This window comes from Protopterus annectens, chromosome 8.part0 (assembly GCF_019279795.1).
Source record: "Protopterus annectens isolate FY-2018-M chromosome 8.part0, PAN1.0, whole genome shotgun sequence".
In the NCBI taxonomy this organism is placed as follows: domain Eukaryota; kingdom Metazoa; phylum Chordata; order Ceratodontiformes; family Protopteridae; genus Protopterus; species Protopterus annectens.
In genome coordinates, this window is record NC_056741.1 from 861,725,386 (window position 1) to 861,749,935 (window position 24,550).

General features: G+C 41.0%; 1 protein-coding gene across 1 annotated transcript in view; it reads right to left on the reverse strand.

The window, feature by feature from the left end:
• Positions 1-24,550, reverse strand: part of LOC122808355 (SLIT-ROBO Rho GTPase-activating protein 3-like) — an 881,720-nt gene that overhangs the window by 706,402 nt on the left and 150,768 nt on the right. Inside the window, exon 4 of the mRNA XM_044079321.1 lies at positions 22,058-22,120. Within this exon, the coding sequence (XP_043935256.1) occupies positions 22,058-22,120 (63 nt within the window). The remainder of the gene's footprint in view (positions 1-22,057; positions 22,121-24,550) is intronic.

The window sequence follows — 24,550 nt, forward strand, 5'->3', positions numbered from 1 at the left end:
CCCCTACAAACCCCATCACACGTGGCCATAGCAGTGGGACAGTTGGCGGTTGGTGCCAGTGATCAGGAAGGTGTGGTGTCCATGCCAACTATGTCGGGTCACAGTCGGCATAGCTGGATGTTCAACAGGCCACAACATCAGCAGATATACCGTGGTGCTCATGAGAGGGCCGCTGGTCATCATGCCCCTAGCAGAGGCACCACAACTGGTACCACCAGGAGCATGTTTCAGGCTGTAATGGAGGCACAGGCAGGTATGGACATGCACACCAGACAGGACCTGAGGCTGCAGAGGGCTGCTTTCTCATCTGCAAGTGGCAACCTCCATGACATTGCTGCTGCCCTCTGTGAACATACCAAGGTCATGGATAGATGGTGGGGTAAGATGGTGGGCCTCCTCGACCATGGAATGTCCGTGCTTGAATGTGTGGTGGGAGTGGTGCAACGTCCATGTGGACATAGGCCAGAAACACCAGCAGCTGGTGGTCAATGTGGACATGCCGCAATACCAAGCCACTCCAGTAGTGGGAATACCAGCCACAGCACACCACTGGGGGTACTGTCCACACCACACCACAGCAGGCTTCATGCACATGGCCCTGGCCAGGCCCAGGTGGGACATGGTTTCAGCAGACAGCTGTCATCAGCAGGGCAGAGTAGCACCTCAAGGTCTGTACCTGCATGTGCCCATGGAACCTCTGGCAGGCACAGTCAGCGTGTCCGTGGCCAGAGGCACTGAACTGCATACCCTGCCAGGTATGGTCTGCAGCTGTCCAACAACACCTGTACAGGGTGGCCACATGGCAGGACTGTGTGCATGCATACCCACACATTATGCAACCACACCTAGGGCGACCCCATACCGACACACACCACATCACCATGCCCCAATCATTGAACCAAACCCCTCACCCACACTCATGGAGACACATGTATGGACCATCCTCGGCCTCTGGCAAACCAGCAACACACCCTGTGCATATGATGATACCTGTGCCACTTCCCTGTCATCCATAACATTGATGCAGGGACAGGCTAATATGGTTGTGATGCACACGGCGACTGTTATAGAGTGCTGTAATGTACTGCAGTGTGAGATGTTGTCAGGGGTAATGTGTAATGCATACATGTCAGGTAGTGTAGCTATGCAGCTATGATGCATTTCAGCTGTCAGTAACAGTGATTGGTATCTCTATAATTTTATCCATTTGTGTTGCAGGTGTACATGTGTCAGCAGGAGGATGCTCTGCAGTAATATTTCACAAGAGTATGGCACTGTGGTGACACCATGGTGACCACCCACGGGTGGCAGCCTCAGTCCCACTGTTACCACTAGGGGGTTTGTGGGCTTCCGATATCCCAACACCCCTTCCAATCAAGCTGTTCACCCTCCACATGTATCATATACCGCCCCTGTATGTGTCTTGTGTGTCATGTCTGGTAACCTTCCCATCCTCCCTCCCCAAATATACCTGCAGCCCCTCCCCAAAATCCCACTCCCACCTGAAAAGATAATGGAAGGGCAATGTGTTCCCACAAAACAATCTTGCCCCATACATGGCTGCCCATTCCGCACATGTGTCCACTGGACACATGTAATCTAGTCTAATTGGCATCACAATGCACTTATGTTGTCCTCACCCCTCTCCCAGGGATTTGAGGGTCCACATCTACCTCCAACTGCTGTGTTTATGCACAGCTATTGCTGTAGCAGAAATGGGCAGCTATGGACCTTTCCTACACCCTTCCTGCACATGCCTAGCTATTTCCCCTACTGTCTTACCCTCTTTGTGCCCCTTTTTCACCACTTTCCTAGCAACCCTTTTTTCTATTCCTTTTAAAGAGGTTAGCATGGGGGTAAGCAGGAGTGTTCTGGCCAGCAACAAAATAAACCCCTTCTGCAAGGCTCGTACCCAGGACCCTGCATACAATACACAAAGTGATTTCCCACTAAGCCATGGCAGATATACATAACCATGATGTTTCCACAAACATATCATGCAGCCCAGTCATTCAACAGTACAGGGAATGTATTGCAACATATAGATATGTGTGTGAGTAAATATATTATTGTCTAAATGGTACAAAATATTGATATATATATATATATATATATATATATATATATATATAGGGATATATGCATATATAAATATATATGAACATATATACATGCAAATGCCTACATCTATGGATATATATGTCTACATCTACATGTGTAAATATATACAGCAGGTCATGTATATGTCAGAAGATATATATACATGTACATATATAGGTGTATATGGACAGACATCTGGTGATAACAATGGGGATATAACAAAGTCATATATGTACTCATGCAATGTTAATGGCGTTGAGAGGCTCCACACAATATACGTCTGGTACAAATAGGTATACTCCACCCCAGCTAAGCACGTCCCCCTGTAGTGTTGCAGAGCCCATAACCAGGACCGCACACAACATGGCCATCCCTAGGATACATACACACAGACAGATATATGCAGATACAAGCATACACACACATATATATATAAATATATATATATATATATATATATATATATATATATATATATATATATGTAAGTACACATACACACACAGAGACTTGTACAGTACGATACATATGTAGTACGTGCACACAAATTGAGCTGCCAGTATTCCTACAGTCGCCACCTTACCAACTGGAGATTGTATGAGCCACCCATACAAATGACATTCATAGCCTGCAACACATACCCACAGAGATATCAAAAGGTATAACACCACACACAGGTGCCCATAAATGATTGTGACAGCTATATTTGTGTACTATGACAGTTGTATATGCCATGTCATATAGCCGTTTAGGCACTGACATCCATATGAACAGTGTAATGCAATTGTGAAACAGTTATACTGAGACAGGAGTCTGGTAAGGTTGACACATGTTGCTGTCCAGGCCGAAGCCTTCTAGTAGTACAATAGTAATGACAGACTGACCCACAGCATACCAGACAATAAACAGTATGTAATGCAGATGTATAGGTCAGCAGCCTCTATCTACACTCTGTACACAATCCCTAGGGGGTACAGACCCCAGTTGACACAATGGGATGTATCTGTTACATAACAAGCATAACTGACACCATCACAATCACATAGACAAACAAAACAGTCCGTATGGCAGGAGACAGTAAGCCTGCATTTACCCATGGTGGACTGTATGGTAATGTATATCCAGATACCATACGACAGCTTACCCCAGATACTCACACATGTTGTTACAGCCTAGGTTAGTCATGGTACACCCCTCCTACACTCACTGCTACTGCGCCATATACCATGGTTACGTACACTACCCTCTGCAGTGCATTAGGGCACACATGTATTGTGTAGGTGGAGCCCACACATATATGGCCTCAACCCCCAGTATGTGTGAAGGACACGACAGCAGTGAAGGGATGGCAGGAATGACAGCATGACATACACACAGCCCACTAAATAACAAACTCTGACAGCATGTCACCTGTGCTAAGCCAGGTATGTAGGTGGAGGACAGAGTCTGGAACACAGGCACATATGTGTACAACTGTTGTCATACAGTAAGCAAGATATGTAAATGTGTACATATCTATATGGATATATGTATAATGATATGTACGTATATGTTTGTCATATGTCCTGCACATAGGGTGGAGCCCTACCTCAGCCCCAATAGTCCCAACCTCTCAGTGCAAGGGAATGTCATGTACATATTCCAGGTATATTTGTAGACTATTGCTACTGTAATAGGGAGTGTCTTCACAGACATGGTGTGTGTGGGAGACCACATCTGCTGTGCACATGTGCTCCATTGGCTACTGACAGACATCCTACTGTCATCATAGTACAGTACCACTGCTAGCACAATAAAGCCCCTGTGGACTACAGCTGTGATACGCCCAATATATGTGGACAGTCTGACATACGCTGGTCAGTCCAGGGGTATACACAGAACCACTTCATGCAAGACATGTGGACCAGGTCTGTCAATGTGGATGCTAACAGCCATGTAGATAGGTATCACACATAAATACTGGTACACATTTGCCCCCATAGGTTATACATTTATGCACCCCTGTCTGTCCTAACATATAATAACTGCTGGTACATACTACCCACTAGTTAGTGACATACATCTGAACAGCATCCTACTGCTTTGTCTGACATACATGACTGTCATGGTGGCCCGGCAGAAGTACATCTGGCAAGTATCTGGACATGTCATCTCACTGGATAAGTACAGTAATGTGCTAGGCATATAACAAAGCACAGTGCTAGTTACAGGCAGACTGACTCAACACTGGGCTATATCTCCCATGTGGGGATACACATGTACCTGCATAGATAGCAGGCTCTACGGGCATGTCACATCACAGAGTAGCAGACACTTGTGTGAAAGTGCACAACCATAACCAATGTGAACACAGCCACAGCCACATATGGTAAGCTAGCGTACTATTACAGTATATGGACTATCTGACCTACACCATCCTCATATGAGCCACTCACACAAAACCCCTACATATACTAGGCCACTAGACAGTGTGGTCCGATGCCTGTCTGTGGTATGGGACATGTGTGTGTTTGCCCATACAAACATGTAAGCTGTTTGGATGACATACAGTGGAGCAGCATGTAACATCAGATAGGACAGGACCTGGAACAATGACATCTACAACAGTCTCTACACAGGCCAATGTACATATTCACTATACACACACTGTCGACAATTACCAGACTTACACATAACTCAGTACTGTACACACAACCACATAATGGCCAGGTTATGTCCTCAATTATAACCCCTGCTATACATAACATGTGTAGCAATCTGATATCTCACTGGCTTGTTATCAAATATGCTGTCAATGACTATGGAGTACAGAACATATGCACCCCCTACTGCATGACATATGTACAAAGGTTGACAGAGTTGTGGCTGGAGGCACAAACACAGGGCTAATACTGACATGTCACTGTAATACCCTCATACATATACTGTCATAACAGGGCTTGTTGCACCATATGTCCTATGAGAGATGTGACGTCAGTAACTCTCTCTGCTGTCACCATCTACTGCCTGCTATCCTCACACTACCTTCTGCATTCCACAGATAGGTGCACCATAGCTGACAAAGGCACAACACTGCCCAGTCAGCGGATGACCCTGTGGATGGGGACCCCTCGTATACATGGGACCAACATGGCAGGTATTGCAACATGTACAACAGACATATCCAGACAAACACTGTTAAACCAACAGTACTCCACATGCAGTATAGCAGCACTTACAGTCTGTAGTCAGGTCAGGCACATTCCCCTCCTGTTTGTTGCCCTCTTTCCACAGTGTATGTTGTTAGAGGTGAATCCCCAATCCATCTGAGATGCTGTTTGCCAAACAACAGATTGAGTTCCTGCTCACAGTGACGATAAAGGGCCAACACCACCATGTTGTTCCTAGGCATTGGAGTGTGTTTCCATGAAACTGGCTATGGGCCTGTTACCACAGCCATTCCACATGTAATCAGCTAGGGGAGGGCTGCAATTCGTGCAGAGGTCATCAGCTGATCAGAAGCATCACTTACATTACACATGCTGCTACCTAAGCATAGCAGGTGTGGGTCTCCAAATCCACTGGAAAGTTAGTGGGGGGAGGTAGACAGAGGCAAATACATGTCAGGGAGGGGTGGTAGAGTAAAACAGAAGCATGTTTGTGTCACACACCTACCAACACAGGGTATCAAACCCCTGACAACTATGTAGTGCTATCACAGTTTGATGCAGTTATTGGTCACGCCACATGGGTTACCTGCTGTGGAGCACTCAAAGCATATTTGTGATGATGACTGACATCTGCAACAGGGATACAGTAGATATACAATAGGTGACGTACACATGCCTGTCTGCATGAACAGCTGCCAGCATTAACACAGGCACACTCACACAGGGACGCACACACATTGACACACTTGGCAGGGCCAGGAGTGCAACCCATCACTAATGTGATTGCCACAACACATCAATGTGCAGGTATCACATGCATCACATGGATCATAAGGAGGTCATATGAGCATAGGGTATGATAAGGTGTCAGACATCAAACAGCATGCTTCAGTATGCCCTGGGGGTTGTAGTGAGTGTGGATGTGGTCAGATGCACCATACAACACACACACAGGCACACAGGTTGCCAGTCCTGATATGCATGGGTGCATGTCTGCATTGGGTGTGTGGTGGTCAACTGTGCCAACAGGCTGTACAAGGGTAGAGGATGGGTATACTTTGGCATCAGGCCACATGACAATGGTCTGCATTGTACCTCAGGCCTGTGGTTTCTGCATCTGCCCACACAGGTGGGTATTGCATCCCCCGTCCAGTCACCTGCATGACTACTATGTGTGGCCAATGCTGTGCATCACTTGCCATGTATATGTTCCTTACTCCATGACATGGATGGTGTCTGGGATGTGCACACCTCCCACATGGATGTACAGTGACATTTGGCACTGTACCTGGGGTGTTTGGCCCATGTTGTGAACACAGATTATCATTGGATGTGCCAGTCTTGCCCACCTGTGGCAGGAACTGGTAATGGGCAGCAGGTTTACCCTGCACCTACATTGATAGCATGCTAACAGCATTCCCTGATGTCAGTGTCATCTGTCCATACAGGGAATGTTATCAGGCATGGTATGTCCATTGGGGGTCGCATGTGAAGGCACCACGGGTGGTGCAGGTGTCCATTTTGGAACATGGTGGAGGTGCACTGTCTGCATGTACGTGCATATTGGACAAATGGCCAGGGTGACATCCCCTCTGTAGCCCACTGTTATCACTGCAGTGTTACTATCAGTGGCCAATATGCGGTATACTACCCACATATTGGCTGTTGCCTTGGCATGTGTGTGTGCTCTGGGTAATAGTGGGGTTGCTAATTGTGATTGGCTGGCCTTGATGTCACATGTCTGGGTATGGCTTTGCACACCAGCCTCTCAGCTAATTTACATCTGGTATCCCTGTATGGTTGACATGGTGATATATAGTAGGGCCACAATAAAAGAACTGAGCAAAACCCCCTCCACATTGGCCACAGACTCACAGCCACCTCTACACAGGATACGTGTTGTACACACACACCTGTCATGTCTGGGAACAGAAGCCCTACCTAACTAGTTTATCACACTACAGCACTACACAGTTATAGTATGCACCACAGACATTACTGGAGTACTTCTTCCCCAAAGGTGTATTTCACAATGTATGACATCAGCAGTGTTACTAAATTAGGGCATTTCGACTGTACAGTGAGTAACTAGCCTAAAACACATTGCTCCCTACACAGACAGTGAGACACACACAAAACATCCACAACTGACACGTGTGGTTAGAGAACCCCTGACCGAGGTCTATATTACACAACAGCATGGGGCTGTTATAGGACACACCACAGGGATTACAGAAGAGCTGTCTCCCCAAAGTTGTATTTCACAATGGATTATATCAGCAGGAGTGCTACAGCAAGGCATTTGAAATATATTGTGAGTGAGTAGCCTATAATGCATTGTTCCATACACACACATTGAAACACACACAAAACATCCAGAACTGCCATGGAACCCTACCACAGTTCTAAATCACACTACAGCAGTACGCAGTTACAGGACGGGCTACGGAGATTACTGGGCTACACTCTTCCCAGAGGTGTATGTCTAGGTGAGTGACATCAGCAGCCTTGTCAAGGTTGGATATATGAATTGTATGGAGTGTGAGTAGCCTAAAAAGCATTGCTCTCTACACAGTCAGACACACACACAGATTCACACACTAAAACACACACACACAGTTGTCAGGTCTGGGGTTAGAACACCTACCTAACTACGCTATCACACTACAACGGTATGCACTTACAGGAAGTGCCATGGAGATTATTGGGTTATAATTTTCCCAGAGGTGTATTTCTAGGTGAGTGACTTCAGCAGCCCTGCCAAAGTTGAGTATATGAATTGTACAGAGTGTGAGTAGCCTAAAAAGCATTGCTTTCTACTCAGTCAGACACACACACACACACACACACACACACACACACACACACACACATTCACACACTAACACACACACAGTTGCCAGGTCTGGGGTTAAAACACCTATCTAATTACTTTATCACACTACAGCAGTATGCAGTTACATGACACACTATGGAGATTACTGTGCTCTGACTTTCATATTTCTAGGTGAGGGACATCAGCAGCCCTGCCAAAGTTGAGCATATGAACTGTACGGAGTGTGAGTAGCCTAAAAAGCATTTCTCTCTAGTCAGTCAGACACACACACACAGATTCACACATAAACACACACACAGTTGCCAGGTCTGGGGTTAGAACACCTACCTAACTACTTTATCACACTACAGCAGTTATAGGACATGATACAGAGATTACTTGACTATGCCTTTCCCAGAGGTGTATTCCTAGGTGAGTTACATCAGCGGCCTTGCCAAAGTTCAGTATATGAATTTTACGACACTTGAGTATCCTAAAAAGCATTGCTCTCTACACAGTCAGAGACAGACAGACACACACACAAACACACTCACACAGTTGCAAAGTCTGGGGTTTGGACTACTACCTAACTGGTTTATCACTACAGCAGTACGCAGTTATTGGATGTCCCATGGTGATTCCTGAGCTACAGCTCTCACAAAGGTGTATTTCACATTGGATGACCTCAGCAGGCTTGTCATGCTACTACTATGGGGTGGGCAGTGTGTGCATGGGCCATAACCCATTCATGTAGGGGTTGACATGCCACAGGTGGGTACACATGGGGTCATGTGTCACAGGTACGTGTATACAGCTACTAGATGACTACTTCCTTGTACAGTCATGTTGCACAGCTGGCACGAGCACCACATAGTCTGTCATGCTGACAGATGCTGATGGCTAGTATCTGCAGTGAGTGCATCTGCACCTCATGTGGTTGTGGGCCTTTGGCTGTGTGCTGGGTGGGACAGTCCCAGATGGGTCCTTGTCACGGTGATCCTCTTCCACACATCTATGTTCATCTACCTTTGGCTTATTATAGTGTGGTGTCCTTACATATATGTCTGTATTCCTATCCACTGTGTGTGCAAGGCAGAAGTGGTGCAAACTGACATGTGTCTGCACTAAGAACTGCAACTGCCGGATATGTCTGGTCCACTGGTGTTTGTAGACATGGCCTTCATGTGTTTGTGTGGGCATGCCCAGTATGACCTTTCAGTATGTTGTTGACTGACATTGACTTCATTCCTCTGTGTGTGTGAGCATGCCCAGTATGGCCATCTGTAGTGCATGTGTGGAGCATGTCCAGGTTGTTTGTACTGTGGTGCTGACCTTTGTGTTGTACACCGACAGGTAGCATGCTGTGTCTGCAGAGTATCCATCAGTCATTTGGCATGTACTGTTGCTACATTTCTGCATAGCGGGGGGGGGCACCTGACTGTTTCTACATTTCTACACAGGAGTGGGGGGGGCACACCTGGCTCTTACTATTAGTGTACATAGGAAGGGGGGGCACACCTGACACTTCTACACATTTTCTAGGACTGTACTGGTATGGCGGGTACTCCAGTTCAGTCTGTAGTCTTGCCTATCGTGCTGGCTAGAGGCATACCAGTGTACTACAGATCTTAGCTTTCACTGCCTACATATTAGTTTCAGACTTCCTAGCCTTCACATCTTCCATCCAACTGCCTGGCCTGCTGTAGTCTGTCTGTGTAGGCCTGGAGGGGTTACACATAGGGCTCATTCAGAGGCCATAGTGCAGCATTTGTTTGTGTTTGTTTACACCTATTCTGCTGACTGTAACAGTTGTTGTGTGAGTCACTTACCTTGTGGGTGTCCCAGTATTGAGGGTTGTGCTGCAGGGCTGCCTATGTCGGATGCCTAGAGTACACTCCCTATACATGGTTGAGCACAGGTAGCGTAATGTTTGGCATCCCTTTTACTATATATGCGAGTCGGAGAGAAGTGACATTCCCTGGGTCCCTACCGTGTCAGTGTATGTGCTATGCATTGCCTCTTTGCCAGGGCCAGGGCATACTGGGCACGCCTCCTTCTTCCTACTGGGACAGTCTCAGGTTGTTCCTCCTCCAAGTCACTATGTGCCTGTGCAGGCCTTGGCAATGGTGGGGGGCTGTGTGGCCCTGCCCCATGCTGTTACTGCTGCATCAGTTTCCGCAGGATCATACTGTGTAGCATGGCACATACAAGGACAATTTGGGTACATGTAGTTGGTGAGTACTGCAAGGCTCCACCAGATGTGTCCAGACACCGGATCCGTGATGAGAGCATGCCAAACATATGCTTTATTATGAGTCGTGTCTGTGCGTGTGCCTCATTATGGAGTTCTTGTTCGGGTGTGTGTGCATTTCTGATCGGTGTCATCAGCCATGGCTCCAGTGCATATCCAGCATCCCCCACTAGGTGACCATGTGGGATGTCCCCGTTGGCAAATCTGAGATACAGCTGTGTCAGATGCCAGATATAGGAATTGTCTTAGCTTCCAGGGCAGCCAGCACACACATTCATTATTATGCCCTGGGCATCGTAGACGACCTGGCAGTTGATGGAGGGGAAGCCCTTTGTGGTTGATGTAGACCCTACCCAGCTCACCAGGTGGTGCTTTGATGCATATGTGTGTGCAGTTTATTGCACACACTACCTTGGGGTATTCTGATATTTGATGGAAAAGACACATATTGCTGACCAACGCCTCATGGGCGATGGGGAGGTATACGTGCTCACCGACATGTGCTGACACGGCATCCAGGAACTGGTGGAGTACCCTGGATGATGATGCCTGTGATATCCCCATCATATCCCCAGTTGGCCTTTGGAAGGTACCTGTAGCTAGTATTCGTAGGCCTACACATACCTTGGTATCCACTAGGATGGATTCCTCTCTGTTAGTTCTGTGTGTGAGGCGTGGCCTGCACAGCTCAACAATCTGCTGTAGGAGGTCCCTGTTCACCCTATAGTGCTCTACTATCTCCAGCTCATGTAGCCCTTGGTAGGTTACCCTGGGTCTGTATACTCTTCTGCGTCTCCTCACTGTGGGTTGCTCAGCAGCATTCACATCCTCACCACCCTCAGCCTCTTGAACATGCTGGTTTATGATAGCAAAAGCAGCCCCTAGCATTATTTCTCTTACTTTTGTTTTCTAAAATTTCCCGGCTTGTATATACCAGTGATGCAGAGTTATTGGGAATAACAAGGGGGAAAGCTGCCTGCATAGTTTATAGTGGTGTACTGGGCTGGGCTGGGCTGCTGCCTGTGTGATTGGCTGTGTCTCATACATTTCACCTGTCAGCTCAGCTGGTTCTCCTTGATTACCTTCCTACTGCTGTTTTCCCTTCCAGTTGCCTCCCTGTTTAAGCCTGTGTGTGCACCACACAAACAGAGTGCTCAAATGTGCACAGAGCTGCTATTTCCTGGTATAACTTCCTTTTTCTACCTGTGAAACTCGGTGCACAGCATGCACACCTGCTTACACTTTGTAAGCAGTGCTAGACAGCTTGGACACACCTCTAAATTAGCTGTGCTAAGCTAGGAGCAGTCCCGAGCCATAGGGCTCCAATCCACTTACAGTATTCCTGACACAACCCCCCATGATGTCACCTATCTCCTAGTCTTGTACCCAGCTATTTCTACTCTTACACTCTTGGGACCTGCCTCACACCCTGGGGAAATCTGGGATTCACTATCCTTCCCCTCATTTGCATAGGCTTGCCTGCTAATGCATAGTTACCTGTCCCACACTGAGCATCCCCCCTTAGCAACCATTACTCACTGGCCTGGTTGTCTTATACCTTACATTGACTTGCATGGCTGAATACTGCTTTTAGTTAGAATGCTTATCTTAGGTTTGTTTTATTATTTCCCCCTCTATCCCCTTTGCGAGCCACTGCCCTATGCTTAAACAGGCAAGATTGGTGACAAAAAATAAAAGTATTTTTCTTATTCTTTACACATTTTGCAGTGCCAATGGCCTTTTACTTGGCCATTGGCATGTTTCATCAATGATATGCAGCCTTTATTTGGTGCTGTCATTGCTCCATTTTGTAGTTTGCAGAAATGTACTCGGTTACTAACCAAGTACATTTCTGCAGACTGCACTCATCCTGCACTGACTGCTGCCTCCTTCCTGGATCGCAAATTACCCTCATTTGCATGGTTTTCACCTGCAAATGAGGGTAATTTGCATACAGGTGCTCGGTACGTGCAGGATTAGCCTAAGAGCTCACATGCATGTCCTGGGAGCTCGTTTCTGGATCACATGTCACCCATATTGCCGAAAATGCTCAAACTATTCCTGCACACTATAACGGGCTTCGTAAATCTGGGGGATAATTGTGTCTGTGGTGCAGAAGGATAAAGAGTAGACTAATCATCCAGACAGCCTGCATCTGACTAGCAGCTTGGCCAGTGGAAAAGTCAGGTAGGGAACGAATGAAGTGGCTAGTGCTAGTATGGCCATCCCTGGGTGCAGGGAACAATGGCTCCAGTTAGCAGGTCATTGTCATGCAAGTAGAGGACTGTACAGCTCTAAAATGGCCATGGCTGAAAACATGAGCTTGGCAATTAGCCCTTGTAACTTGTGGTAGAAGCATGTAAAAGCCAGCAAAAGGTGTAGTATGCCCAATGGCATTTGTAGGTGTCCACAATGATAACAAGGTGGTAGGATTAGGACACTACTATAAGTTCCCTCATTACCATGATGTCAGAGAGGGCACAAAACACCCTCCTGACTGCTTAATGGCCCCTCTGAGTCTGATCTTTTCCCTATACAGAGGATACCCATTGCAGGGAAATGAATAGGTTCAAGATACATTGTGAGACATTTAATTGTTGGCAACTATGAAGACAAAAATATGGGAAGAAAGTTCATAACTACAAACCCACTGACGCATGTAGAAGTTTATTTTTTTTTTTTCCCAATAAATCTTTTATTTTATTTTCAATAAAATGAAACAATGCATACAGCCATTGTAGTAATGAACATTAAAATGAGGCGTTGAATAATTACAGAAAATAATACATAATCAAACAGTTTAAATATAGATATAAGTGAGATAGAGTGTAAAACATAAGAAAAGCATTGTCATTAATAAAACCAAACAAACTGTTATATACAATATTTACAACATGATGTAATGTAATGTAATGTGCTGCACTTCCACTACCATAATTATCATTGGATCTCCATAAGTTAACAAAGACAAGGGTAAATGATGTTTTGAATGTACCCCTGAGAAATTATTCACTAAGAACTAAATCTAAAAGTTTCTTCCATAGTTTACTAAAATAGGCTCTTTTTGGACCTTTTATAATGAATTTATGTGCAGAAATATGTTTATGAGCCATTTCTTTGAATTTTCCCCAACTAAGTTTGGTGCGATCTAACCAATTGCTAGTGATGTATAGTTTAACAAGTGAACAAAGGATAATTAGAATGTGCAGTTGCATTTTGATACTTTGGATGTAGGAATGTGAAGAATAGCTGTTTCCACGAGTGTGGAGGTGTAGTAACCCATTTTTCCAGGCGTACTTTCAGAGAGCACCAGAGTTTGTAAGAATGCTTGCAATACCACATAATGTGAAGCAAGTCCGCTTTCGGACATGAACAACAGGTGCACGAGGGTGGAGTGTTGGCATTAAATTTATTAAGAGTTACAGGAGTATAATAAGCATTGTTGTTGAGCATCATTTGTGTATATAGGAGTTTTTTGAAATGAGAGAGCTCTAGAGTAGATTTTATAGCTGATAATTTTTGATCCTCTGTAATGGAAGGTCCGATGGTATTCCAGTAGTTGGAGAAAAGACAGTTTGAATCAGATCATGTTGGTCAATAGCTTGTAAGAAGATGATATTGTTTTTTTAATGCTTGAGATTGCTGAGATAACTTCAACTAGTTTGTTTAATTCCTGAGTATTGGGAGAGATTTTAAAATGTTGTGCCATAATAATTTCTCTTAGTTGTCTAAGAATAACTGTGTATTTTTTATTAGTACCCAAGATTAACCATAACTCGGGTAGAGTTTTAGACCTATGTTTGAGAATATCCCATACATTGAGATCTTTGATGAGAGGGAATTTAGTAAGATCAATCATTAGATTGTTAATTTTAAGATTTGGGTTCTGATGCAACGGTTGTAGAAGGGATAGAGAATTTACCAGATTAATATCTTTAATAAGATTTTGGAAAAGCTTGATTTTATGTTTCAAAGATTGAGCTAGATTACAGTTGTTCAAAGAAGTAATAGATAGAAAGGGAATAGCCTGAGGGTTAATTTTGTTGGATATAACATGTTGATACCACATTTTAACCCAGGCTGGATAATGCATTTGTGTTTTGATGTTGAAATTTGAGATAGACCAAACTCTAATTGAGCAAATAATTTTATAGTATAATTGGAAGTTTGGTAGGCTTAGCCCCTTTTTCCTTAGGATAGGTTAATTTAAGGTAAGCAATTCTCACTGATTTAGGGAACCAAATGAAACCAGCTATTTCTTTGTTGATTTTGGAGAAAAGTTATTATAGACTAATACATCCAAAGCATTAAGTTGAAATAGAAGCCTAGGTAAGATATTCATTTTCACAATAGCTGCTTTGGACAGGAAAGCTAAATTCATATGTTTCCATCTTTGTAGATCTTGTTGTATGTTAGACCATGTTTTTAATAAATTATTTTGAAGAATAGAGGCTTGATTATGTTCAAAATGGATACCTAAATATTTAAGGCTATATGTTATTCGGAAGGAGGATTCGGAAATAAAAGGATTTATGGGAGTTAGGGTTTATAGGAAATATATGAGATTTTTATTATTTATTTGATAATCTGATGCGATAGAGAATTTCTCTATGGCATCAAGAATTTTGGGTAAGTCTGTATTGGGTGACTGAAAATATAAATTAAGATCACAGCAAACGCTGATAGTGCAATCTGAGTGTTTAGTATTTTGGTATATTGTGATAGGTATTCTGAGTAACATAAAGAAAGAAAGGCTCAATAAAAATATTAAAAGAAAAGGAGAGTGGGCACCCTTGCCTTGTTCCATTAGTGATCAGAATTGGCTCGATCTCTGTTTGTTGATGTAAAGGTAGGTTTGGGAATTTGTGTAAAGTGTTCTAATCATATCCGAAAAAGAATTAGGCACACCAAAATGGGACAATGAGGCAAACAGAAACTCCCAGTTAACTCTGTCGAAAGCTTTGGATGCATCTAAAGTTAAGGCGTATATTGGATTTCTTCCTTTTTTGGTAAATTGTATAAGGGAATCAAGGGTTAATGTATTATCCACGTGTGCCTATTGCTCATAAAACCAGCTTGATCAGGGAGATTAAAGACGGAGAACTTTTTCAATCTACATGCTAATATGGCAGAATATCTTAATATCGACATTTATTAACGAGATTGGTCTGTAGTTGTGAGGATCTGCTTTATCCTGTTTATTTTTTAATATTAAAATAGTTTTCGAGTTATTCCAATGTATATCAGTAATACCTTCTTTAATAATATAGTTAAAGACTTTCAATAGTATGGAGGAGGTATTTGTGTAGAAAACTTTGAAGAAGTTAGTAGTAAAGCCGTCAGGGCCCGGGGCTTTGCCTAATTTTAAATTTTTTATGATGGCCTGGACTTCTTGAATGTCGAACGGGGCAGATAGGAGGGAGACTTGGTTAGTATTAAGAGAGGGGAACTTAATTGAATTAAGAAAAGACTCCATCCGAGGTTTTTGATTATCAGTTTTGTGTCCGCTATAGATTTCTGAAAAGAGTTCAAAGAACAGGTGTATTATTTCAGAATCTGATTTGTATAATTTCCCTTGGTAATGAAGGGTGGAAATTCTAGGAGCACTATTATTATTTTTTAGTATTCTTGCTAAGGTTCTTGAGGGCAATTGTGCCCATTCAGAATATGTTGCAATGAATTTCTGTTCCTGAAAGGAATAGTTCTGTGAATATAGTTCATATAATTCTTTGCGCGTCGCATTGATCAGTTCTATAGTTTGTGGGTCAGGGGATAATCTCTGACTTTTTCCAGAGAAGAAAGTTTCAAGGATAAAGTATTTTCCTTTTTCATGTTTAGCTTTTTAAGAAAGGAAGCTTGGCTAATGAGAAAGCCCTCATTTCAGCCTTGCATGCCCCAATGTATGTCCGGGGGGATTTGGGACTCTGTGATATTCAATTCAAGATCTATTAACATGTTGTTAATTTTTTTAATTATATCTTTATTATTTAGTAAATTATTGTTAAGTGTCCAGTTGGCAAAAGTAAAATCAGGAGTGAACCTAATTATGAGAGAGATTTTGGCATGGTCAGAGAAGCATCTAGGCTCAATATTGAAAGTATTTTTAAATTTGGATAGGAGGTCTGAAATTAAGAAAAAGTCAAGACGTGACCATGATTTGTGACAATTGGAATAAAAGGTATAAAGATTTTCCTTAGTCGAGATATTACTAAATGTAATCGTGTCTATAAGATTAAAATCAGATATAAGCTCCTCTAACGCTATGGAAGCTTGAAGATTGTAAGAGGATGATTTGCTTGTGCGATCTAGACTGGGGTCTATGACCGCATTCCAGTCCCCACCTACAATGAATAAGTGATTTGGAAATGAGTTCAGTATATTATAAATTTCTAAAATAAAAGTCTGTTGTTGTGAGCAAGGACCATACAGATTTAAAAACAAAACTGGTTTGTCGGAGTTAGGTAGAGTAGATGTAAAGTAACACCATCTGCCGTTTGTGTCAGATTTATATTCATTAATAATTTCCTGGAATTGTTTCTTAATTATGATGGCCACACCTTTCGAATTTGTGCTGTCACCTGCGCTTATTATAGACCTAATCCATTTTCTATTTTTTACTTTTTCCCACTCAGAATTAGATAGGTGTGTTTCCTGTAGAAAACAAATGCTAGCATGAGATTTAAAGACAAGATGTAATAGTAATTTTCTTTTTGCAAAGTTTTGTAAGCCATTTATATTCCAAGAATCAATGGACCAGCTCATGGGCGTTAAAACCAAAATAGGTATAGGCACATAATATATTTAGTGTAATTAAGATAATGTGTGGGTACATTATTTTTGTGTTGGGAATAGTCTACCCTAGTTTTGTTAGATAAAAGACAGAGAATGAAGAACCAATTCTGCTCTTTAAAAGCAACACAGTAAAATGTAATGGAAGATGCAGCATGATACTTCTTCTGAACTAACCCGGTGCCTACCCACCCGAACCCCTTAAGCGAAGAAGCATATAGACAAACCAAAAACAACATTAACAATTCTATACATATATACAAAGAAAATCTCATCCAAAAGATTATCAGACCAGAACTCACTTCGGTGCACATAGAGCCTCCACTTGTAAAGAGTACACCAATTTTTGTGTATAGTAAGCTTGACCTAAGGTATATAAATATAAATCTGAAAACCTGGAATGTTAAAACACTGTGAATACAACTAAGAATCTCTAGGAATACTGTACATAACATATTTGTTACTAGAATTGGCATTTCTTGTGAGAATGTAATCACAACTGTAATACAGTCAGATTGGTATAGCATTAAAATAACATTTTTATAAAATTATCTAACAGTATAATGTGTTACTAGTGTTGGAACTCAACTGAGAGAAGTTGTGGCTGTTTAGTTAATGAGCTGCATATTATAAATACTTATAAAGCATGTTAATCGAAGATAAGGTTACAATGAACATAATCCAATAAAAACAGAACTATTTATAACCTAAGAGACTAGTTATATATGCGAAACCCACCCTTCAACTATATTAACTTTTTGCTACATTTTTACAATTCAAGTTAATATTTAAATGATTTTAAAAATCTAATTGTAACTATCCCTAAACTAATAGAATGAAACTATAAAATACTTGTAGCACTCTACTATCAAACTAAGTAATCTAAATGTACCCATGAGTACTTTAAACGTTACCTGCCTTAATACCCATTTATGTGTTAATGTTTATTAATGTTTATAAAAGCTAATATCTATAACTGTTACAGTAAAACTATTACAGTAATACTCTAAAACACTAAAGGAATTAATGCAAAAATCTCCCACCCCAGTGTCCTTTGTATTATGCATCCAAACATATGTTATTACAGAAAAAGAAAAAAAAAAAAAAAAACGAAGAAAAACTAAGCATTAATATGCTGAAAAAATCATTTAGTTGGTTAAAATGCAATGATCAGCTGCACTACATACTAAAAGTCAGTTTCTGACTTCCACTATGTGAGCGTTTAGCAGTTTGGTGTTTGTTTGTTATAGTGTGTGCTTATGACTTTAAACTGCACCATTTTGTGAATACTGGGGCAAGGGACTCTGTCTGCTTAAAAAACTTCAGTAGCTCCCACTTGCCTAAGACTACACTGACCAGGCTAGGGACCATAGTCGCACCCATGGCACTACCCCTCATCTGTTTGTAAGCCTGGCCATTGAAAATGAAAAAACTGTATCACAACACCAAGTCTATTTGCTTTTCCAAGCATTCAGTTTGCCCTTGTGTAGCGTCATCTCTGCTGTAAGCTTCTGTAGCTGCTTCAGTAAAATACCTGTATGGTAAAACAGTGTATAGGGCTTCAATGTCAATAGTTACTAATATGCTTTGTTCATGTACATATACTAATTTAACTCAATTTAAACATGTTTTCTTTTTAAATTTGCTTTGTGCTTGCATTAAATATGATGGCAGCAATCTTTTACCCCGTTCTGAGTCATATTTACATAAAGCTTATTGTTGGCATTTTCTTTTTGAAGTTTTCTTTTTACTTTAAATGGGATGACAATAACCTTTTGCCTGGTTTTAAGTTACATTACAAGAACTTATTTAAATCACCCGATGATTACAGACTGTACTGTAATTTGAAGATACCTGTCAAGTGCATTCTGTATACTACACTTGAATACTAACTTGTTCTCAACAGAACCATTTCCTGCTGCTGTTTGTTTTGTAAATACAGCCTCAGAAAATATGAGCCTATACCTTACTCATTACTCTGTCCTTTGAGAAGTGAATACAGAATGAGCCCTGTGATGTCAGTGTGGGACCTTGAAATGGGAAAGAAATAATACATGATGTCATTTGGGACCCTGAGAATAGTAACCCCGAAATGGGAAAGAAACAATACTTTTTGTCTACTTTGTTTGATGAGGGGTGCAAAATGGAATCTTGGTAGACTTTAATTAGAATAGCAACATATTTATGAAAGCTTAACCTTAAAAGTGTTGTTATAACAGATTACTGCACACTGGAAAGATAAAGGTAATTTCTGTCTGTGTTCATGTTTAGAATTATGATAAAACCTGTAGTGAAATGCAGTGTTAACATGAACAGAGAGATGAAAATCAACAAACTGAAATATGAATAATGTAATTTCAGTAGCTCTAACAGCTAGAGCTGATCGCTAACCAAAGCCAACTAAATGAACTATATAAAACAAAAAAAAAACAGTATGCAGAGTCTTTAAAATCTTTTTTTATACATAAAGCGCTGCAAGCGCGATCGATGGGGGAATATGTTCACTGGCGCGCAGATTGTAGAGTCACAGCAAAGGATATCCCGCTGGGAACCTCACAACGAAGTATCGTTCCTTGTTGACACGTGGATCTATCTCTAAACGGAGATAAGGCTGTTTTAAGTACATTAAACAGTCCTGGACTTGCTAAAAATTTTTTTAAAACTCTGGAAAGCAAGTGGCTGAATAGCTGAAGCCTCCGGTGAGTAAATTCAAGTTGAGAAAAGTACAACTGAAGAAACGATCGTGTTGGAGTTATGTGAGTTCATGTTTGTTCAGGAATCCTGCTGAAAACTTTTTGAAATGTCTCTCTTGCTTCAATTAGGGATGATATAGAGTATTTAGTATCGTTTTGGTAGAAAATCAGTGTGCTTGGATAACGCATTTGAAACTTAATGTTTCTTTTGATGAGGTCAGAGCAGAATGGGGCTAATTTCTGTCTGTTTTCTTTAATGGAGACAGGTAAATCTTGTGTGAAGTTTATTTTATGCTTGTTCCACATAAAGTTTCTATTCTTTTTTGCTGCATAGAGGATCTGTTGAGTGGTTTGAAAGTTAAGTAATCTTGTGTAAACTTGGCGAGGGCTGTAGTATCTTGTCTTTTATGCAATGCACGGTGCTCTCTCAATTATAATAGTGTTACTGCCATCTTCTGAATGTAAAAGTGATTCAAATATTTGTTTTGTTATAGTAAGCAGGCCTTGGCTATCATAGCTTTCAGGGAGACCTCTTATTAAAATATTATTGCGTCTGCTCCTAGCTTCAAGATCTGTAAGTTTTGACTGTAAATCTGACAAGGAGGCAGTTTTGGCACGTAATTCTTCTGATATAGACTGTATTTGGAACTCATTAGATTGTGTTTTTTGTTCAAGTGTGTCAACTCTGTCCACTATTTGATTAATAGATTTTCCTATAGTTGAGAGTTGTTCCGAGAAGCTTTGTATAGCTGTGTGAATGGGCTGAAGGGCCTGTTTAAGTTCTTCCATGTGAAAGCCGGGATCTTCCTTGTTACTAGTGTCACTTTTGGAGGATTCAGTATTTTGTTTATTTGTTTTCTGCCTTTTTGAAAGAGCTTCCTTTTCAGGAGAAAAAATTGCTGATGCTTTAGCTTTGATTGTTTGAGTATCCATAGTAATAGAGTCATTTGTTGTTTTAATCTGCCTAGCCATGAGGAGCCGGAGTTATTGCAGACAGCAGTAGGCCTTCCTGAATCACTTTGGGAAGATAAAAAGAAAGATGAAAAAACCACTGTGAGAGAGCCAGAGAGGGTGAAGATCTGTCCTGCGTTTTTCCCACTTCCAAAGTAATGCAAGTTCCACAGAAGTGAAGGAGAAGCAGCTCTTTTTGAAGTAAGTATTACTTAATAAAGAAATTTGAGATGAGGAGCTCTGTGCTTAAGCTGTTTCCTAGTCGACCACCATTTTGGAATTCCGCATGTAGAAGTTTAATACAGCTCCCCATATATGCTGCTAAGGAATGTATCCCTGCCCTCTAGTGGTGGAATCATGCAGTGCGGAGGCATTCATGAATATCCTTTTTTCATCTGGCACTGCTTTTTAAAGAATTGCTGAAACTCTATGCTCCAGCTAAGTGCCAAACATTATTATGTGAGCAGCTGATGGTTCCAAAAAGCCAAATGAAAACAGCTGGCATTCTATCTTTTGCCTTTCTTACCCTGGGCCTTTGGGGTCAGATCCTATCTCTAATCTGGGCATGCATTTCAGAGTATTTCCTTTATAAGGTCTCTAAAATATCACTTTTTAAAATAAAATTCTGTATAAATTCTAGAAAGTACACCACATAAATTTAATTTATTTATGACATTCACTTAAGCCACTTTAATATATTTTTTATTTCTTGCGCTTTGTGTATGTTAGTACAATGCCTACAAAACAGACATTCAAATACATTAAAAAAATAAGTACTGCTTGTACTATGGTGTCTCTTAAAACAATGCAACCCAGGAAAATTCAGTTGAACATATATAATAAAAAGAAAGAAAGAAAGAAGCAAAAACTCACCATAGTTAACTAATGTCTCTGACTCTTTACCTTTGCAGAGTAATGGAATATATGTCATCCACAAAAATCTGTTGGGACTACAGGGCCCACTAAAATAGCAATTGAAATAAGTGACTTTCTAGGAGACCTACATTAAATTTTAGTTAGGGCACCTGCAGCTTCACCCTATTTACTGTGCATTTATCCTGTTCCTTTTCATGATATTGGAATGTGTTAGCTACATGAAAGAAGGCTAAAATATATGGTGCATTACATCAAAAAGCATTATCAGTAACTCACATTCCCTGATCCAGACATTTCCCCCAAAGGAAGTAGAAATGTCATACAAGATAAACTTCAAAGGAAAAACAAACGTTATTCAATGCCTACGTAAAATCACTGCTTTACTGCTGAGTACTATCTTAAAGAGCACAGGAAAGACTAGAACTGCACTTACTGTCTGAAGTTCTGTAGTCAGTTTGAGAAGCTCCTCTTGCATATGTAAGCCAATCTCTTTACTCTGCACAGAAAGAAAAAAGGGATAAGACAAAATTAGTGCAGAAGCTAAGTGTATACTAATCCAGCAACTCTGTTTACCTGTATACCTGGCACTACTTTACTATTCATAATTTAACTTAATTTGTCCATTATCACATAGTTTATAATTTCCTAATCTGTTTGTTTTTGTCTTTCAGGTCAATGGTGATTAACACTCATGTTTTTAGGTTTGATTAGAACAAGTTACAGAAACACAGCAGAGATGCCATTAGATATAAAAAGACTGCAATTCCAAAACCAAAACATTTGTATGCATCCTGTTTTAATTTCTTTTCAAACAAAACAAACATACGTAGTACCCTACAGAAGTCATGCATCTGATTATATAATAAAAAAACAAAGTGTATATTATTTGGCCTTTTAAAAAGCTTGGGGCCCAGCTGAATTTTTGGCAGTATAGCGGAGTATAAGTTGTAATGTTGCAAGCTACACTACAGTATATAGACCATAAAAGAACAAAGACTGGGTACATGAAATACAAGAGAGTTCCACTGCAGATTGAGGATAGAAGACAAACACCATACACTCATCAACCTAACCTGAATACTTTCTCTCACTGTTAGGCCAGCCATCCTAACTAACCTGAAAATTCACTCTTTGAAATGTGGAAAGCTGTACACCATCCCGACTATACCAGGCAGTTTCCTTTCCAATCACTGTAACAGGTGTTCTACCTGTGCTGTGAGTTGTGGTGCATTCTTTAACCTAATCAAAAGTAACAAATTTGGGTCTATTGTAAAAGCAGTGCAACTTTTCAAACTAATTTCATCGGTCACAGTTGTGGTATTACATTCCATAAACTCTCCAAATTGCCTGAATAATCACCATCCCTGGGATTGTTACTAGAGTTTATGTACACTCTATCATATCTAAAGTGTCATACTGAACATTTTTTTTTGGTTTTTTGTTTTTTTTTTTTAATTTCTCCAAGTCTTTGAGGTGTCTAATACTATGATGGGAATGGACCCCACTCCTAAGTTAAAGTATGATTAACGTTCATGAAATGATTATTGTTTCAATCTTTGATGTTAGCCAGAAGTGCTCTTCGCAGCACCCGCAATGTGTCCACTAATGACTCCTTCTGCAATTCGTATGGAGTTATATGTATTGATAACCTATCTAAATATGATTGTAGAGTTTTTTTTACAAGACATGTTGCTCCTACTACTATTGGAACTATCTGGGTATCTTTCTTTCAGATTGCTCTCATTTCTGCCTGCAAATCCTGATATTTTATGACTTTGTGTCTCTCTGTACGCAACACACTGTAGTCACTGGGTGTAGTGATTTCAATGTTCAGTGCTACTTTTGTCTTCTTTTCATGGCCCACTATATCTGTTTTTCTCGCATCTATCTTTTGAATTGTTGGCAAGGAGTGATCCCATGTGATGTAGACTTCATCATTTTCTATGATGCTTTGTGGCTCATATTTCCAGTGTTTTTCAGCAACGTTAGCATTATAATATTTGCACAATCCCCAGTCCAACTGTCTTGCCACATTATTATGGCTTTCAGTATACAGTCCTTCTGCCAATAGTATGTCACAACCAATAACAAGGTTTGCAACTCTTTCCAATTCTTTTTTTACAAAACCTACATCCATCTGTTTCTCCCACGTGTTCAATGGACTTTGTAAACTAACATGTACATAGTCCACTATCTTGCATGGCCAGTATTAACCTTTCGTCTTTTGGTTTGAATTTGCCTCTTCTTAACCGTTCCTGCATTAATCCTGATCAACATGAGATTGTTCCAGGAGTTTTCTACACTTGCAACTATATTTATGCATTTTCCATATTTCTTGCCTTCTCATCTGATCCTTCACCTTATATTCTTTCTTTTGTATTTTGGCACATTCAGTTGCTGCCTGATTTTTATCTACTTCTGGTTTGATTTCCATTCCCGCTTGATGCCAATATGCTTCTGCTAAACTAAGCAAGGAAGTCATCTTAGACTTGTTCTCCTCATGTTTCAAAACTTTCATTACATTTGGGTCATGTGAGTTCAGCAGATAAGTATGCAGTCCCACCATTACAGATCTGTACATGTAATCAATTTCAAGGAGGCCCATACCTCCCTCAGAATGGGTAATATATAGTCTTGGTATGCACTGATTTTTGTAAATCATTTGATGAGCATGAAGCATCCTTATTGTTTTCTTGTCCAAATTATTTAAAACCTTTTGGGGTCAGTCAATCACTCCAAAACTGTAGGTGAGGACAGGAAGAGCAAATTGGTTTATAGCTTGAATTTTGTTCCTAGATGCCAATGCTATTTTTAGTATTAATTTAAGCCTTCTAAAATACACCTTACTGAGTTTTATTCACATTTGTTCATGTTTTATTGCTGATCTTTCATGTTGTATCTTTCGGCTTTTCCCAGTTAGGGGTCG